Below are 18,487 nucleotides of genomic sequence, written 5' to 3' on the forward strand. Positions count from 1 at the left end.
GACCCTCTGGTTGTCCACCCTGCCGACTCCTCCCCTAACCCCTACCCCCTCCCTCACTCCCACCCTGCCCCAGGGCTCCAAGAACACCTGGCTTCCCACTTATCAGTCCTAGTCCTTTGAGCGGAACCCAGGCGTCCGGCCCCCCACCCTCTGGGCGGGCTTGGAGCCCAAGGCTTTAGAGCCTCCCAGCCTGCCTTGTTCCTGTCCCATTGTGTGTGGGGCAGGGGCGGGGCAAGGGCCAGCACCGGAGAGCCCCCTCCCACTGCCCCCTCCCCTTCCTAAGGAAAAGGCCTGGGCTCTGCTCAGAGTGCCAGAGCGGAGGCGAGGCTGACATGGGCAATTTGAAGAGTGTGGGCCAGGAGCCGGGGCCTCCCTGCGGCCTGGGGCTGGGGCTGGGCCTGGGCCTGTGCGGCAAGCAGGGCCCAGCCTCCCCGACAGCAGAGCCCGGCAGGGCACCGGCACCCGCACCCCCACCCGCGCCAGACCGCAGGTAAGGACCCCGGAAGCTGCGAGAAGCAGGGGGCAGGCGGGAGGGTGTCAAGCCCTAGAGCCCCAGGCTGGGAAGGGCTAGAGCCTGTAGCCCGGCCAGGAGGACCAAGTCGCCCACACAAAAGGGCTACCGGCGTGGATAGAACAGGACAATCAGGGAGGTTCGGAGAAGAGACCAGGGTCAGGACCAGCAGGCAACAGGTGAAAGCGGGAGGTAAAGGTGCCGGTTTACCGGGTTTGAATTGCTACTCTGCCGCCAAGAGCTGTTTGACTTTGAGCAAGTTACTTCACCTCTCTGAGCGTTTATACATAACAGGGATATAGCAATAATTACTCCATGGGATTGTTGCGGGTTTCTGGCTCACGACAAGCCTCCAACAAACGGTGAGGATTATTTAAGAGAAGAAAGGGGCCAGGGAGGGTAGTTACAGGGGAATGAGAAGGCGATCTAGAAGGGGAGAGAGTTGGCCCAGGAGATTCAGGACCTTGGCATGGGAGGCTGAGAAGAGAGCAAACAGGCCGCATTCCTCTCCTCCAGGCCCCACCTCCTAGCGGCTGTCAACCCCAAACTAACGTGGTACCTTCAGCCCCAAGAAGAGAGAGAGGGCGGCTGGAGGCCAGGTGGGGTGCCAGGCCAGGCAGGGTGGCAGGGCCGGAGGCAGCTCCACGGGGAAGGCTCCACACTGGCGCACCCAAGGTCCGAGGCCCTCCCTTCCTCCCCGCTGCTGGCTTCAGCCTCTGGGAGGAAGTGATAAGGCCTCTGAGGCCTCCCTTCACACAACAGTTACTATCAGCAGGGGGTGACTGGGGAGGAAAATCTGGGCTGAGGAATCCCAGGGTTTCCCTCAGCTCAAGGGTGGGTTCCATCCCCCTCCAGGTAGGGTTCATCACAGCTCCGGGGGGGGATTGGACCCCCCTGTCCAGAAGGGGTGAGGTGGGCCCTGAACAGGGATGAGACCCACCCTTGGGCCAGGGGCTCAGGAGCTCAGTGCTTGCAGCCCTGGGCAGCCCAGGGTCTGGCGACTTGGGAGACAGGTGGGCCTGGGTTTTAAAAGGACCAGTTCTTCCCATGTGGCCCCTGGCAAGATTCCTAACTTTTCTGAGCCTCAGGTCCCTCCTCGTCTGTAAATGAGGACACAAATATATTATCTACCTCCTAAGGTTTTCGAGGGGGCTGACAGAGAAAGTGTAGGAAAGCCCATGGCAGGCAAGCAATCAATCACTGCGGTTCTGAATGTTGTCGGAGGGGTCTCCGGGGGAAAAAAGTTCCTCCCCCATGACCTCTCCCCTGGGTCCCAGCAGTCCCCCCCTCACCAAGCCCCCGGAGGGGCCCAAGTTCCCTCGTGTGAAGAACTGGGAGGTGGGGAGCATCACTTACGACACCCTGAGTGCCCAGGCTCAGCAGGTAAGGCTGGGAGCCCTCCCCGTCCCCTGTCAGGGTCAGGGGGGCAAAGGCCAGTCCCCTCTAGAACTCGCCCTTTGGTCTCCAAAGACAAGAGAGACTGGGAAGAGCCAGAGGAGATAAGGGACGCCCAGGGGACTTTGGTGACTCCCGGCCTCCCGCCCTTGCCCCAAGTCCTACCATAACCTGGCACAACCTCACCCCTACTTCCAGTCTCGGTCCCAGCCCTGAACCCACACCTGCCCAGACCCACCCTCCCTCTGCCCCCTCCCCTGCCTCTGCACCCTGACCAGGTCCTCACCTTTGTGCTCCCTGCTCTCTCTGCCTCTGCCCTCCACCCCAACCCAGGAGGGGCCCTGCACCCCTAGACGCTGCCTGGGCTCCCTGGTTTTTCCACGGAAACTGCAGAGCCGGCCCTCCCAGGACCCACCACCCACTGAGCAGCTGCTGAGCCAGGCCAGGGACTTCATCAACCAGTACTACAGCTCCATCAAGAGGTGACACCGTGCCTTGAGACCCACGGCCCACCCTTGTCCTCTGACCTGGGGCCCTGGTCCTGCCGAGGCCTCGAAATGATGACCACCTTCCCCAGGAGCTGCTCCCCATCCCACACCCTGACACCAGCCTCCCCCCAACACCCACACAAAGCCTGGGGAACCTCTCCCCCCACCCCTCGCTGACTCGACTTCCTTCTGCTCCACCACAGGAGTGGCTCCCAGGCCCATGAGCAGAGGCTTCAGGAGGTGGAAGCTGAGATAGCAGCCGCAGGCACATACCAGCTTCGGGAGAGCGAGCTGGTGTTCGGGGCTAAGCAGGCTTGGAGAAATGCACCCCGCTGCGTGGGCCGGATCCAGTGGGGGAAGCTGCAGGTGTGGCTGGCTAGCAAGCACCCAGAATGGGGACTGGGGGACACGAAAAAGGAAAGGATCAGTGAGGGCAGCCCCTGAGGCTTCCCTGGGGGGGTCCCAAGCAGTGGGGACTTAGAGATCGGTACCCCTGGGGAGCCCCCAGTCCAGTAGCTACCACCTGGTTGTTACGTCCAGAGGCAGTGTCTTGACTGGCTGCGAGGAGAAACACCCAGATACACTGGGTCAGTGAGGACAGCTGAGCCGTGGTCCCTGGGCGGTAGGTATCATCAGTTCAACAGAAGCAATCTTCTGGAAGAGGCCCCTGGCTGTTTCTTCCGTGCCGGCCTCACCTGCCCAGCCCAGCCCTCTAGTGCCTGCCTGGGCCCCACAGACTCCTTCACGCTCCCACCACTGGAACAGCCTAAGAGAAACGAGCTGACCTGCAGGGGAACTTAACCCATGACCTTGGCCTCCTTAGCTGTAACTGGCCACCAAAGAATTTGGAATAAAGCCACATGCTCAGCAAATCCCAAAGAAGTCTTGAATAAAAGAAGCATCCTGTCTGAACCTTGCATACCCTTGAAGTTGTTCAAAGCTCAGCTTTGAACCCATCAGACCTTCCAAATGTGATCACACTCACTGCTACATCCCTCCCGTGGCCCCAGGCCAGCCAATGCCACCCCCTGCTTCGGTCACTAACACAAGCAGGAAAGGGATCTCCCGGCCCCCTGCGGCCCCCCCCCACCCCCTCAGCCAGTCAAGATGGCTTCTACTAGCATAGGAGTATCAGGACAGGCAGACTCCCGGACGGCCACCTCGTGCAGCCAACCCCCTTCCCATCAGCAGTGTGCTCAGGGACAGTCTGATGACTGGCTGGGGGTCACCCGCCTTTGCTTGAGCACCATGAGGTAATGGGGAACTCACCACCCACACCCTTAGGTGGCCTCCCCGTCAGTTGGCATCCCTGGCCGTCGGGTTGGTAGTGACTGGGTCCCTCCTCTGTGGCAGGTACTGAGTCAGCTTCTGCGGGGGGGGGGGGATGTCCCAGCAAGGAGATAAAGGCAGACAAGGCTGCGTTGGGTGTGTGGGCCACAGGGCAGGAAGGACTCAGTGTGTGTGCACGCAGTCAGGGAGGCTCCTTGGAGGAGAAAGAACCGTGACGAGTAACACCTCCAGCCTTTGGAGGCTTCTCAGGAGGTGGCAACACCCTCCCCTGCCTCGTTACCTTCTCCTAGAGCTGATAGTCAAGACCCCTGTGTCCCCCTGTCTCCCTGCCTTGGCTGGCTCAGGTGTTTGATGCCCGGGATTGCAACTCTGCCCAGGAGATGTTCACCTACATCTGCAACCACATCAAGTATGCCACCAACCGGGGCAACCTCCGGTGAGTGGGCCCCCCCAACACTGTGCCAGATGGCATCCCTCCCCTAGGTGCCAGCAGAGGTGGGGCTCTGACAGCTGTCGTCCCCATGTCAGCTCGGCCATCACAGTGTTCCCCCAGCGCGCCCCAGGCCGCGGAGACTTCCGAATCTGGAACAGCCAACTGGTGCGCTACGCGGGGTACAGGCAGCAGGATGGCTCCGTGCGGGGGGACCCAGCCAATGTGGAGATCACTGAGGTGGGCACAGAGAGGCGGAGAAGTGGAGGCCGGCCAGTGAGGGCTCTGCGATGGGGCACGGGGGTCCAAAGGGTGGGCGATGAAGCAGGGAGGGGGGACCCTCACTGAGATGACGGAGGGAGATGCCGATGAAGGGGGTCCCTGAGGAGAGTGGGGGCTTGGGCCCCTCAGACGCCCCTCTGGCCCTGCTCCCCGCAGCTCTGCATCCAGCACGGCTGGACCCCGGGAAACGGCCGCTTTGACGTACTGCCCCTACTGCTCCAGGCCCCAGATGAGCCCCCGGAACTCTTTGCCCTGCCCCCCGAGCTGGTCCTCGAGGTGCCCCTGGAGCACCCCACGTGAGCATGGCAGGGCCTGGGTCAGGTGGTGGAGGGACTGCCTGGGGGTGGGGTGGCCAGGCACCGAGGCTCCACGGGCAGCTTGATCCCACACCCCGACACCCCCAGGCTGGAGTGGTTTGCGGCCCTGGGCCTGCGCTGGTACGCCCTCCCGGCGGTGAGCAACATGCTGCTGGAAATTGGGGGGCTGGAGTTCCCCGCGGCCCCTTTCAGCGGCTGGTACATGAGCACTGAGATCGGCACGCGGAACCTGTGTGACCCGCACCGATACAACATCCTGGAGGTGAGGACCAGAGGGTAGGGAGAGGGTGCGGGAGGGGGCGGGGGGGGGGGGGGGGAGCTGCCCGCCCCATCCCCTCCGGGCTGGAGCCTTTGACGTGCAAACAGATCCACAGACTGTCAGCAGCTGGGAGAGTCTGACTAAGGTCCCAGCTGCCTCTCAAATTAGAACTTTGGAGGCTCTGGGACCACAAGTTTGGGGCAAAGGAATGCATGTGTATTGGTACAAATATGGAATTGTTTTTCTGGGAATAGGACCTATGGCTCTATAGCTTTCATCAGATTCTCAAAGCAGATCTTGCAAAACAATGTTAAGACCCATTTTAGAGACGAGAAATTAAGACCCGGGGCAGAGAAGTAACTGACCCAGGGTCCCTCTATGTTTTGGGGTGCCTTTGCAGGCAAGGACCTGAACCAGCCCCAAACTAAGCAGTCAGGCCTCTGGCCACCCTCGCGCCTCCTACTCCGTCCTCTCCCCTACACCTTGTCCCTACCAACGCTATGCACCCCTGCTCCCAGGATGTGGCCGTCTGCATGGACTTGGATACCCGGACCACCTCATCCCTGTGGAAAGACAAGGCAGCCGTGGAAATCAACTTGGCCGTGCTGCACAGTTACCAGGTACACAGGCCCAGACTGGCCAGGAGGGCAAGGGGCTGGGGCTGGAAGAGAGGGAGGCACTTAGAGACGGGGCAGGAGTTGGAGACAACAGGAAGAAGTGCCATAGTCCGTGAGGCACACTGGGCCTGCAGGTCTGGGGACACAGCAATGCAACTCCGGTCCGGGGACACAGCACATGCGATTCCGGGTGCCGCGGTAGGATGGTCTGGGACGCCGGGAGCCCTGCTGACCAGCACATGCTCAGTAATGCAAGCCCCCAGGGCACAGTGGGTATGGTGGTTTGTGGGACCCGCCGGCTTCTGGGAATGCTAACTCCAGGATTGAAGGCCTGCTGAGCATTGTTGTTTGAGGAAACTGCCTGCTGAGGACTTGGCCAGAGTTTAGGATGTTTTGGTTGTGGGGGCAGGACATCCAGATGTGGGAGACCAGAGCTGCTGCTACTGAACCTCAGGGGTGGCTGTGCACGCTGCACGGGTGCAGGGGTGACAGCATGGTAGGGGGACACGGCCTGTGTTAGGTGTGGGGTGACCCAGGACACAGCGGTGGTCGGGGTGACAAGTGTGGGTCTGTAGGCTGAGTCTAAGCCCCTGCCTCCCCAACCCCAGCTGGCCAAAGTGACCATTGTGGACCACCATGCTGCCACGGCCTCCTTCATGAAGCACCTGGAGAATGAGCAGAAGGCTAGGGGGGGCTGCCCTGCCGACTGGGCCTGGATCGTGCCCCCCATCTCCGGCAGCCTCACCCCTGTGTTCCATCAGGAGATGGTCAACTATGTCCTGTCCCCTGCCTTCCACTATCAGGTGCCCACCCCACTAGCTCTTGCCCGCTGTCAGCAGCCCCCAGGGGCCTCCAAATTTTTGCTTTCTTTACTTACCTCCTCCTCCTCCACTCCCCCCATCACTCCCCTGCAGCCAGACCCGTGGAAGGGAAGTGGGTCCAAGGGTGCCGGCATCACCAGGAAGAAGACCTTTAAGGAAGTGGCCAAGTAGGTGCCCTAGGAATGCTGCTGTTCCCCCACACCCAGGGCACCAGCTTTAGCAGTGGGAAGGCCCACCAACTCCCACACCCACCACTCAGCGCCCCAAGACCTTGCTTGGACCGTGCACCGGGGGAGGCCCTGGCTCTGTGTGCCTGGGACCCCCCCCTCACCCCACCCTCGCCTGCAGTGCGGTGAAGATCTCTGCCTCACTCATGGGCACCGTGATGGCAAAGCGAGTAAAGGCAACAATCCTGTATGGCTCCGAGACCGGCCGGGCCCAGAGCTATGCACAGCAGCTGGGGAGACTCTTCCGGAAGGCTTTCGATCCCCGGGTAGGGCTAAGCCCAGAGGGGTGGGGACCTAGAAGGGGCGGGGGGGGGGGTTGATCTATATCTTCAGATGTGCTCTGGAGGACAGGAGAGGGTCACAAGTCAGAGCCCAGGAGGAACCCCGGGATCCGAATGGATTCAGGGATTGAGTAGGGGCCTGAGTCAGGGTCGGAATCGTGCCCTGCCTCGAGAGCCCAGAGTAGAGGTACAAGGGCAGCAGAGACCAAGTCCCTGGGACATCTGTCTTCTCCTTGTCCACAGGTCCTGTGCATGGATGAGTATGATGTCGTGTCCCTCGAGCATGAGACGCTAGTGCTGGTCGTGACCAGCACATTCGGGAATGGTGATCCCCCAGAGAATGGAGAGGTGAGACCCAGCAGTAAAGGGGCCACTGGGAATGAGGGAAGACTCAACACGGAGTGGCTGGGCAGGAACCCCATCCCCACGAGGGAGAGTGGTGATGCCCTGAGAGTCCCCCAGAGTGCGAGTGTGGACATTCCACTGGGACCCCAGAGCCTGCACAAGCCATTCTCCACGTCACACGGGGGCTGCCCCTGACACACACACACACACACACACACACACACACACACACACACACCTGCTTCAGTGCGTCCCCAAGTCATTTCCATGATCAGTACAAGCATTTAACACATGGAAGGCACTTCTGGGCTGACCGACGAGGTTAGACTGCTCTCAAGCATATGGACAAATTAGAAAAACAGCGATACTCCGCCCGCTACGCAATGTCGGCTTTTCCTTTTCTTCTTTCCTTGACGAAAGAAAAAGAGATGTCAGCAGAGATCAGGCAACTTCGCTTTCTGAACAAATCCTTAAAGAAGCAAACTAGAGCACCGCCACAGAACACTTTATTATTAACCATTATCTTTCCAGCTTCTCCGTCCCTGGCGGCCCCAGCTGCACTCATTTCTGGGGCTCTCATGTTTCAGCGTCTAGGCGATAAATGCCTTCTTAGCACAAAGTACCTCCTCAAGTACCCTAAAGCAGAATTCCGATGCAAGCCTTCCCCCTGCCGTGCGGCCCATGCCGGCCCCCATTCTCATCTGCCTTGCAAAGGAAGATAGAATCACTTACTCTTTTAGTATAAGAATAGTGTTTTGACTCATGTGACCCACGAGCCAACGAAGACCCAGCACATTTCCATCACCTGGGCAGTCCCCTTCGTCAATGCCTCCGGCCAGCCCCTTCCCAGGCCATCCCTACCGAAGGCCAGCAACCTTCTGACTTCTGTCACCTTAGTTTCGCCCACTCTAGGATGTCATAGAAAGGGGAGCACACGGTAAGTGTTCGGCCTGCTTTTGAGGCTCATCTCACCGTGAGTGATTCAGCACCTCATTCCTTTCGACGGCTGAGCAGTGCTCACTATGTGACTACAATGCGTGTTTCTCTGCTCTCCTGCTGACGGACACTTGGGCCATTTCCAGTGTTTGGCTATTATGAATCAAGCTGTCGTGAACATTCTTGTGCAAGGCTTTTGTGGGCCTATGTTTTCATTTCTCTTGGATGAATACCTCCGAGAAAATTGCTGGGTCATCGGGTAAATGTGTGTTTAACTTTAAGACAAACAAACAAACAAAAGAAAAACCCTGCCGAACAGCCAAATGGATTGAACCGCACACTACAGTCTGTGCATTTCAATGTATGTAAATTTTATCTGATTTTTTAAAAAATGGAGCAAACCTAGGAATACGCCCCATAGAAAATGGGGTGTATTCACTAAAGACACTAACAAGAATGTGTACAGCAACATTGTTCATAATAGTCCCAGACTGGGGACAATTCCAGTGACAATCAACAGTAAGAATGGAGAAACACATTGTGGTTTTATTCAAAGTCCATACAGCAATGAGGGCGAACGGCTCACAACCACACGATATAGATGAACCTGACAATGTAACGTAGAGGGAAAGAAGCCAGACACAAAAGAATCAGACCATAGGGTTCACTCTGTATTCAGTGCAGAGAAGACAAAACGAATTCGTGGTGACTTAATCAGGAGAGTGGTTGCCCCCGCGGGGTGGGGGGGGCTGGTGACTCGGAGGGGTAAGGAGGTGAATCCTAGGATTCTAGCGATGTTTCTGGAGAGGATGCGGACTACGTAGGTAGGTTCAGTTTGTGAAAATCTAGAAAGCTGGACATTAAAGACCTGTGTGCTTTTCTGCATGTGTGACCCTTCAACAAAAGGTTCAGAAAACAAAATTTAGGCAGTATTTGAACCTAGAGACCCCCACCACCCAAATGCATCTACAGTTAATGCTGAGACGTCCCAGCCTTGCCGCATTTCTGGCTTTTGCTGCGCCAAGATGTTCCGGCAGAACATGACGCGGCTCAGCCTTCCAGAAGACGAGATGGAGGCATGGCAGGGAGACTGAGGGCTGTTCTCCCCCTATCGAGTTGGCTGAAACATCAAGGACTGGCCACATCCAGTGCTGGCAGGAGTGAGCAAAGAGCACTGCTCTACCTGGTTGCTGGAGGACGGTCTGACTCACCTTCCTCACCAGGTCTTTAAATCCTCTGACTTGGTAACTCCACTTTTAAGGGTGGCCCTACCGAAACACGCAAAAGAGGCAGCAGGAGTGTATATATGCAAGTGCTTGGGCATCAGTCATAGACCACCCAGAGGTCCTGAGTCAGAGGAAAGTCTCGTACATGTAGTACCTGCCAATGAGGGGGCACTATGTAGCCATTCCAAAGAAGGAGAGGTCGGGGCGCCTGGCTGGCTCAGTCGGTTAAGCATCTGACTTCCGTTCAGGTCATGATCTCGGGGTTCGTGAGTTTGAGCCCTGGGTCAAGCTCTGTGCTGACAGCTCGGAGCCCGGAGCCTGCTTCGGATTCTGTGTCTCCCTCTCTCTGTTCCTTCCCTGCTTGGGTTCTCTCTCTCTCTCTCTCTCTCTCTCTCTCTCTCTCTCTCTCTCTCCCCCTCCCTCCCTCCCTCCTTCCCTCTCTCTCTCTCTTTCCCCCTCCCTCCCTCCTTCCCTCTCTCTGTCTCCCTCCCTCTCTCTCCCAAATAAATAAGAATTTTAAAAAATTTTGTTTTTCGAAAGGAGGTCATTCTTCATGTGATGACCTGGAAGGAAGGACATCCATGATATATCCATGACAGGTTGTTAAGAAAAAGCAGATAAATATGGTGTGGCCCCATTTTTACTTTTTTAACAAACTATAAATACAGATACATTTCTGAGTACAACGAAACAGAGCTCGGAGGTTAAGCACCTGTCAACAGGGCCCCTGCCTTGGGGGCCCGGACTAGAGGGAAGGTAAGGGTAGATTTTCCCTTTTATCATTTTATGGTTCTGCCATGTTTCCAGAAAGCCACTACCTGGTTTGAAATTTTCCAAACAAGGGGCGCCTGGGTGGCGCAGTCGGTTAAGCGTCCGACTTCAGCCAGGTCACGATCTCGCGGTCCGTGAGTTCGAGCCCCGCGTCGGGCTCTGGGCTGATGGCTCGGAGCCTGGAGCCTGTTTCCGATTCTGTGTCTCCCTCTCTCTCTGCCCCTCCCCCGTTCATGCTCTGTCTCTCTCTGTCCCAAAAATAAATAAAAAACGTTGAAAAAAAAAAAAAATTTAAAAAAGAAATTTTCCAAACAAAATCACAATTTACAGATAAGAATTCTAAGGATCAGCCCAGTACAGTTTTCAACTTCTGTGTGGTTTGAAGTAAAGCAAAACTAACCACGATAACCACGCTTCCCCTCGCCAGAGTTTTGCGGCAGCCCTGATGGAAATGTCTGGTCCCTACAACAGCTCCCCTCGGCCAGAACAACACAGGTGAGTGGGGGTGGGACTTTGGGGGGGAGGTGGAGGGAGGGCAGTGAGGCATTTGGAGACAACGAGGAAAGGGGGGCTGAAATGTTCCCCCTCTGCACCTCCACAAGCTGGAGGGCAGACGTGAGGGGGCCTGGACCCCATCACAGCTCAGGATGCCCTCCTCCCTTGTGACCTGCCCACTCACAGTCTGGTCAGTCCTGAGGTGTCCTTCAGAGAGAACAAGGCGGGCACGGCAGGGCCTGAAGGCGCAGAGATCCCTGGGAGACAGAGCCAAGCCCGAGGACAGGGCCCTTCTTACCCCAGATGCAGACACCCTGAAGCTGTCCCCTGGCTGTGTCTGGGCCCGCACCGAGCCTCCAGCTCCCTGTGACGGCCCTGTCTTGGTCTTCTTTTGCCAGGAGTTACAAAATGCGCTTCAACAGTGTCTCCTGCTCAGACCCGCTGGTGTCCTCCTGGAGGCGGAAGAGAAAGGAGTCCAGTAACACAGACAGTGCAGGGGCACTGGGTACCCTCAGGTCTGGGGGGGGCTGCAGTGAGGGGAGGCGGGGGAGGGCGGGCACGCTGCCTGGGCACGCGTGGGGCTGGAACGGGTGTGGGTTCCAGTGACGGCTCCCTGCACCCCAGGTTCTGTGTGTTCGGGCTGGGCTCCCGGGCGTACCCCCACTTCTGTGCCTTCGCCCGTGCGGTGGACACACGGCTGGAGGAGCTGGGTGGCGAGCGGCTGCTGCAGCTGGGCCAGGGAGACGAGCTGTGTGGCCAGGAGGAGGCCTTCCGTGGCTGGGCCCAGGCCGCCTTCCAGGTGAGGCCCTGGACCTGTCCCCGCATCTGACCCAGGCTTCCACTCCCACCTGAACACCCAGACTAACAGAGCTGTGACTTTCTCAGCCTGGGCTTCCTCCAGGGGCACCTCTGCCTGGTCTGGGGGTCATGCCTGAAGCTGGCCAGGCTCCTTCTCCCACTCCTGACGCTCTTGCAGGGCAGCGCTGGCCCAACCAAGGTTCCCAGGCTACAGCTTAGCAGGTCTGGGCCGACGGAGAGGAGGAGGACATCCTTGGAGGGGGGCTGTGGGGGCACCTGGCGCAGGCAGAGGGCCTGCTGGGGTAGAGAAAGTCCAGCTGGAGAAAGAGACAGGCTCAAGTTGGAGGAGGAGGAGGAGAATGGAAAACAAGACTAAAGAAACCACATGAAAGGGAGTGCCTGGAAGCTAGGAGTGGGACAGGAAAAGCAGGGCGCACCGTGAGATTTTAGGGACACCACTTTAAAGACGTGAGGTCAATGAGAGGAACATCCAACTAGAAGCAGGAAGGTGCTGAACTAACTCACTAACTCCGGCAGCAGCGGTGGGGGTAGGAAGGAAGGGAGGGGGCCACGGAAGGAAGGAAGAGATATAAGACTTTACACACACAAAAGAAAGATTAACAAGACTGGTGACACAGGTCGGAGGAGAGGGAGCAGCCAATCACAGAGGGACCCTGGATTTCAAGGCGGGAGCTGGCCAAGCAGTTTGCAGGACTTGTACCTGAACAGAAACAAACAGAATATGCACCCTCCCAGGGGTCTTGCCCCAGGGGCCCCCTCCAGCCTTTGTGAGCCACTCAGGAGGCACAGACCAGCCAGAAACCCTTTCCACAACCCCCCCAAATGCAGGGTCCTGCGCCAGGAGCGCTCTAGGGTTTTACATAATCTTCGCCAGAACCTAACGGGGTGTAAAGATGGAGTCACTGAGGCACGTGGAGTTTAAGCACAGGAGTCAGGGTTTGAACGCAGGTCTGAACGCACAGACGTACCGTGCGCCGAGCACCGCGCTCCCTAAGAGATGAACGCCCACCAGATTAAGTAACCAGCCGGTGTGACCCGAATGAGTGGGTGTCAGGGCAGAGCTAGTGCAGTGGCCCGGCCACGAAACGGGCCGAAGAACGAGGCACGGTCAGCCTCAGCCTCCATTTCGATCCCATTCTCCATCCCGCCACCGGGGCCGCCCCCCCGCCACAGGCGTGAGCCGCGGCAGGGCCCCTCCACTCCCACGGTCCCCGGAATGGAAGGCGACAACCGGACACCCAACAGGCCAGCTCGGCCTCCCACCTCAGCCCCCCTGAGCTCCTCTCTGCCCCGGCCCTCCCCGGTGGCCAGAGGCCCTCAGCCCCCACCTGGCCCCTCAGGCCTCCTGTGAGACTTTCTGCGTGGGAGAGGACGCCAAGGCTGCCGCCCGGGACATATTCAGCGCCAAACGGAGCTGGAAGCGCCAAAGGTACCGGCTCAGCACCCAGGCGGAGGGCCTCCAGCTGCTGCCAGGTGAGGCTCTGGCCTCCCCCTGACCCTGCCGGCCGCCCCTGGGCTCCCGGGGCCCCAGGACTAACTCTCAGGGGCCGGGCCGGGCTTCTGGCTGAGTCTCTCTCTCCCCCCAGGCCTGATCCATGTGCACAGGAGGAAGATGTTCCAGGCTGCCATCCTCTCAGTCGAAAACCTGCAAAGCAGCAAGTCCACGTGAGGACAACCACCCCCGCCCCCACCCACACCTGTCCTGGCCTCTCCCCCCCCCCCCCACACACACACATACCTGTCCTGGACTCTTCTCCCCTCCCACATCTGTCCTAGCCTCTCCTCCCCCCCCTCCAAACCTGTCCTGGCTTCTCCTCCCCCCACACACCTGTCCTGACCTCTCCTCCCCCCCTCACACACACCTGTCCTGGCCTCTCCTCCCCCCCCCCCCCCGCCACCCCATCCCAACACCCTCCTCCCAGGTCCTCCTCGCTCCCCCTAACTGCCCTATCTCCTCACCCCCCAGCCGGGCCACGATCTTGGTGCGCCTGGACACTGGAGGCCAGGAGGGGCTGCAGTACCAGCCGGGGGACCACATAGGCATCTGCCCGCCCAACCGACCGGGCCTCGTGGAGGCGCTGCTGAGCCGTGTGGAGGACCCGCCTCCGCCAGGAGAGCCCGTGGCCGTGGAGCAGCTGGAGAAGGGCAGCCCTGGTGAGAAGGCGTGGTCTGGGACATGACAGTGACAGCCCACCCTGTCCCCCTGACTTCAGGGTCCCCTTGAGCTGAGGACCTGGTAGGCAGCTTCCACCTCCACTCACGGCCGTAATGCCTGTGCTCAGAGCCGCCTGTGCCTCCTCCTGTCAGGGTGACCTTGCTGCGGGATGGTCCACAGAGGGTGGCTTTCCCAGTACCTGCCCCCCATGCCCCCCAGAAGGCTGCCCTCTCCCTCTGAGCTCCTCCCAAAGTCTCCTCCCGACAGCCCAGCCTGCTCCATAGCTGCCGTCGGGTCCACCCTCTGCCACACCAGTGCCTAGGGTTAAAGTTGGTGGGGGAGAAGCAGAGCCCAGACCAACCCAAACCAGCCAGGGGCCTCAAACACACACACACACACACACACACACACACACACACACACACACACACGTACACGGGGGCTGCCCACACAGGTTCACCACCGCTATTCAAAGGTAACGTCTCCGATAAAGCACAAGACGTGGATGGTCAGGGCTGGTGTTACCCCCAAGCAACCATCGCCTCAGACCATGCAGTTCCAGCTGGCCTCTTCCTCAGACCTCCCCTGTACACCACCCCCCAGGTGGCCCACCCCCCAGCTGGGTTCGGGACCCCCGGCTGCCCCCCTGCACGCTGCGCCAGGCTCTCACCTTCTTCCTGGACATCACCTCCCCGCCCAGCCCTCAACTCCTTCGACTGCTCAGCACCCTGGCGGAAGAGTCCGGTGAACAGCAGGAGCTGGAGAGCCTCAGCCAGGTGCAGGGCCACCCCGGGCGGGCAGCAGGGGCTGGTGAGGCAGGACGAGCCGGGTGGGGAAGGGGCAGGCACCTGGCTCACGTGTCCTGGGGCTTAAGACCCAGCCCCTGAGTCACTAACTCATCGCTGAGTTCTCGGCGCTCCAGAAACGTTTGTTGGCCCGAACTAAGGAGGCAGAGACCCCAGGGGGCTCAGTTCAGGAGGAGCGAAGAAGGGAGGTCAGCAGGCAGGGTTGGGAGGTTCCAGAGCCGTGACGCCCCGCCCCCACCAGGACCCCCGGCGCTACGAGGAGTGGAAGTGGTTCCGGTGCCCCACGCTGCTGGAGGCGCTGGAACAGTTCCCGTCCGTGGCGCTGCCTGCCCCCCTGCTCCTCACCCAGCTGCCCCTGCTCCAGCCCCGGTACTACTCCGTCAGCTCGGCGCCCAGCGCCCACCCGGGAGAGATTCACCTCACGGTGGCCGTGCTGGCGTACAGGACCCAGGGTGAGGTTGCGAAGGGCCAGGGTCAGGGCCACACGGGGACCCGGGGACGGGCCCCTCATCGGCACCCTCTCTCTCCTCCCCGACCCCCAGATGGACTGGGCCCCCTGCACTATGGAGTCTGCTCCACATGGCTGAGCCAGCTGAAGGCCGGAGATCCCGTACCTTGCTTCATCAGGGGGTGAGTGAGTAGTTCAGGGACATCAAAGGAGAGAGTGTCCATCCAAGCAGGGGTGGACAAAGTGCCCCGGGGACGGCCGGGGACAGACAGATGGCCGGGGACAGACAGAGGAATCAGCAGGTGGTCGCACAGGGTGAGGGTGGAAGCTTTGGTGACTGGGAGCAGGGAGGACCGACTCAACACGTACCAAGGATGGGGTGTCCGCTTAAGCGACTTCAGAACTTCGACGAAGTTTTGGGCGTTTTACTCATTTGGACTTAGCATCCTGCCCCAAAGCTTCCCCTCCCAGAGACAGGGCTGGGATTCGCCCGGCAGCTCCTGCTGCACTTAGGTACACTATGTCCCCTGCTTAGTTGACTTTTTTGAAAGTTGTATTTATTTGTTTGTTTTTGAAGTGGGGGTGGGGGGGGGGGAGAATCCCAAATCCGCAATGTCAGCGCAAAGCCCAACATGGGGCTCAAACTCACGAACCGGGAGATCATGACCTGAGCCGAAATCAAGAGTCGGATGCTTAACCGACTGAGTCACCCAGGCGCCCCATCCCTTGCTACATCCTCGAGGTCAGTCTGACTGGGGAGGCAGTCAGGCACTTGGGAACTGTGTCCTGTTCCAGGATTAGTCCTCAGTCCAGGGAGAACTAGTTAAGTTACCAAAGTATCAGTAAGGACTGGAAGAAAGTTAAAGTCTTCAGGATGCCCTTCCTGCGTGCCGCGTTCAGAAGTCTCACCCCACCCAGCAGCCAGGACCCAAAGTCTCAGGGGGGACTTAAAAGAGTTTCCAGGATGGGCACCAACTAGGTCCCGTCACCCAAACCCATCAGGAGGAATCACACACTGTACCAATCTACTGAATACGATCCAAATACCCGTATTAAGGCTATGACTGAAAATGAGTGAACTCGTTATGAGCCAAAAGCTGTCCTTCCCTTCCCATGTTTTGTAAATCTCTTAAACTGAGATATCAGAACATTCTTCACTTCAAATTACATTGTATTTCCTGTGACCCAACCTCCAGAAGCACAGGTCCAGGGAGTTTCTGCCTGCAGGTAGAGTTCTTTCCATAAATACATCGTGCTCACTGTGAGCGAGACTGTGTCGAACACATGTGGCAAGTATTATCCCACTTATCAGTGGAACCTGAGTTCTCTTCTCTCCCCTCAATGGAAGATGGTAAGAATCGGGGGAGCTGGGAAAGCACAGGGGCCGACAGTGTTTCTCCACTAGGGCTCCCTCCTTCCGGCTGCCGCCTGATCCCAGCTTGCCCTGCATCCTAGTGGGCCCTGGCACAGGTATTGCCCCCTTCCGGGGATTTTGGCAGGAGCGGCTGCACGACATTGACAGCAAAGGTGAGACTGGGGGCCAAGGGAATGACTGGAAGGCAGGAGGGGGGAAAGGGACAGAGACTGGGAGACAGAAACCTGGAAGACAGGACGGAAGGCAAGGAACAGGCCACAGAAGTGAACAGAAACTTAGTAGATCAACCAGAGGGCGGTGCCCTGTTCACTTGGCTCCCTGGTGCCAGACACAAAGTAGGCAGTCGAACCGGATTACAGACAAGGGTACAGGGGGAACTGGAAGTCTGGAGAGAATGGGGCTAGGACTCAAATGGCCAAAGTGTACTTGGGACTGCCCCAGAGCTCACCCAGCTGTGTCCAAGACCCAAGGAAGCTACAGGATGTTCAGGTTGGACACGGGGTGTGCAGGGCACCCGGTAAAACAAAAGGAGGGGGCTGTGACGGAGAGGAAGGCAGAGAGTGCGGAAACTGAGGGTGTGGAAGAATATGGGGTTGGAGCAGGGACCGTGCTAGATGGGGGCTCTTAGAACTTCCGTGTCAGATGGTGCCAAGGGCGTCTGAGTCAGAAGCCCCACGTTCTAGCGCAATGCCACCGCTGGTCGTTCCACCCGAGGAGCCACCACCTCTCGTAAGCTGCCTCCCCGTGAGCGTCGTCTCCGCAAACCAGGGTCGGGCAAGGTCTCTGTGAAAGCATTCCGCACTCTTCTGGAGGCCAGACACCAGAGGCTTGGGCTGTCAGTAGCCAGTGGGCGAAGTCGCTAGGGCTGCGCCCCTGGGAGGGGGCTCTCCCAAGCCGCAGTGCTACTTGCAGGGCTGCAGCCGGCCCCCATGACCTTGGTGTTCGGCTGCCGATGCTCCCAGCTCGACCACCTCTACCGCGACGAGGTGCAGGATGCCCAGCAGCGCGGGGTTTTTGGACGCGTCCTCACCGCCTTCTCCCGGGAGCCCGACTGCCCTAAGGTGCGACCCCCTGAGGCCGTGGTAACCTGAAGCTAGGGGCCGGGGAAGCGCCCTCTTGCGCTCCAGCAGGGCGCCCAGGCCCAGGCCCGACCACGCCCCTCCGGTGCGCGCCCTCCGCCCCGCCCCGCCCCTCAGCTGGCGCCCCGCCCCTCAGCGGGCACCCCGCGGCACGCAGGCCCCCGCCCCCACTCGGCCCCTCCCGCGTGCCTTTTGGTCTCACCCACCTTCACCAAGCCCCGCCCCTTGTTTGGCTCCACCTCTCTAGGCCGCAGAGCCGCGCACTTAAGCCCCGCCTGGCCCGCCCCTCCCCCGCCCCCGGGACCCACGCGCTCCTTAGGGCGCGCCGCTTAACCTCCGCCTCCCTCAGACCTACGTGCAGGACATCCTGCGGACGGAGCTGGCGGCTGAGGTGCACCGCGTGCTGTGCCTCGAGCGGGGCCACATGTTTGTGTGCGGCGACGTCACCATGGCAACCAGCGTCCTGCAGACGGTGCAGCGAATCCTAGCGACGGAGGGCGACATGGAGCTGGACGAGGCCGGCGACGTCATCGGCGTGCTGCGGGTGCGGGGGGCGGGACCGGGGCGGGGCGGGGCCATCCCGGGGGCGGGGCCCACTCCCGCTTAGATCCCACTCGTGTTCTGATCCGCTGCCCTCTTTCCCGGCAGGATCAGCAACGCTATCACGAGGACATTTTCGGGCTCACACTGCGCACCCAGGAGGTGACTAGCCGCATACGCACCCAGAGTTTTTCCCTGCAGGAGCGGCATCTGCGCGGCGCAGTGCCCTGGGCGTTCGACCCGCCCGGCCCAGACACCCCCAGTCCCTGAGAGCCCCTCTTGCTTTCCATCCCAGTTCCAGGAGAGGGGCCGTCGGTCTACTCTGGTTCTGCCGCTCTCCTGTCGGTGTTACCAGACCAGCCACCTCTCCCTCCCCTCCCGAGGTGCCGTCCCACCTCTATCCAGAGACTGCCCACGTATTCCAGGGGATGAGGGAAGTGTCTCTCTCTAGGTCTGTTTACCTGCCCCAGGTCCGGAGGGTCCCTCCCAGCAGATATTCCCGGGCCTACTGTCACCCCCTTTTTGTGTTCATTAGGTGAGTTTTAGGTTCCCCTTACCTCCCTCGGGAGTATCT

General features: G+C 59.6%; 1 protein-coding gene and 1 long non-coding RNA gene across 4 annotated transcripts; one reads left to right on the forward strand and one right to left on the reverse strand.

Moving 5' to 3' along the window:
* Window positions 1-247: 247 nt before the first annotated feature.
* On the forward strand, window positions 248-18,392 carry NOS3 (nitric oxide synthase 3). Of its 3 annotated transcripts, none has more exons than XM_042927090.1 (26): window positions 248-490; window positions 1,789-1,894; window positions 2,240-2,388; window positions 2,598-2,760; window positions 4,029-4,120; window positions 4,213-4,354; window positions 4,553-4,692; window positions 4,801-4,975; window positions 5,491-5,592; window positions 6,198-6,392; window positions 6,504-6,577; window positions 6,759-6,903; window positions 7,162-7,266; window positions 10,624-10,691; window positions 11,090-11,206; window positions 11,316-11,490; window positions 12,851-12,983; window positions 13,097-13,175; window positions 13,477-13,664; window positions 14,269-14,441; window positions 14,713-14,923; window positions 15,014-15,101; window positions 16,325-16,446; window positions 17,207-17,355; window positions 17,723-17,917; window positions 18,022-18,392. In XM_042927090.1, the coding sequence occupies exons 1-26, from the start codon at window positions 333-335 to the stop codon at window positions 18,181-18,183; spliced, it is 3,606 nt and encodes a 1,201-aa protein (XP_042783024.1). In that variant the 5' UTR covers window positions 248-332; the 3' UTR covers window positions 18,184-18,392. The 3 variants fall into 3 exon arrangements, with proteins under 3 accessions (XP_042783024.1, XP_042783026.1, XP_042783025.1); XM_042927092.1 differs by having other exon boundaries at window positions 4,619-4,692; XM_042927091.1 differs by having other exon boundaries at window positions 1,792-1,894.
* On the reverse strand, window positions 2,724-7,955 carry LOC122213007. Its single transcript, XR_006199384.1, has 3 exons — window positions 7,502-7,955; window positions 6,467-6,559; window positions 2,724-2,793 (listed from the first exon to the last, which is right to left on the reverse strand). It is a non-coding gene; the product is annotated as an uncharacterized LOC122213007 (long non-coding RNA).
* Window positions 18,393-18,487: the final 95 nt, after the last annotated feature.

The sequence above is a fragment of the Panthera leo genome, chromosome A2, assembly GCF_018350215.1.
Source record: "Panthera leo isolate Ple1 chromosome A2, P.leo_Ple1_pat1.1, whole genome shotgun sequence".
Taxonomy (NCBI): Eukaryota; Metazoa; Chordata; class Mammalia; order Carnivora; family Felidae; genus Panthera; species Panthera leo.

What these genes read in the sequence shown, in the direction of transcription:
- NOS3 (XM_042927090.1), top strand. Translation starts at nt 333, where the DNA reads ATGGGCAATTTGAAGAGTGTGGGCCAGGAGCCGGGGCCTCCCTGCGGC. An exon ending in CCAATGTGGAGATCACTGAG is followed by an intron (nt 4,355 to 4,552) that starts GTGGGCACAGAG and finishes TGCTCCCCGCAG; the next exon opens with CTCTGCATCCAGCACGGCTG. An exon ending in ATCCCCCAGAGAATGGAGAG is followed by an intron (nt 7,267 to 10,623) that starts GTGAGACCCAGC and finishes TCCCCTCGCCAG; the next exon opens with AGTTTTGCGGCAGCCCTGAT.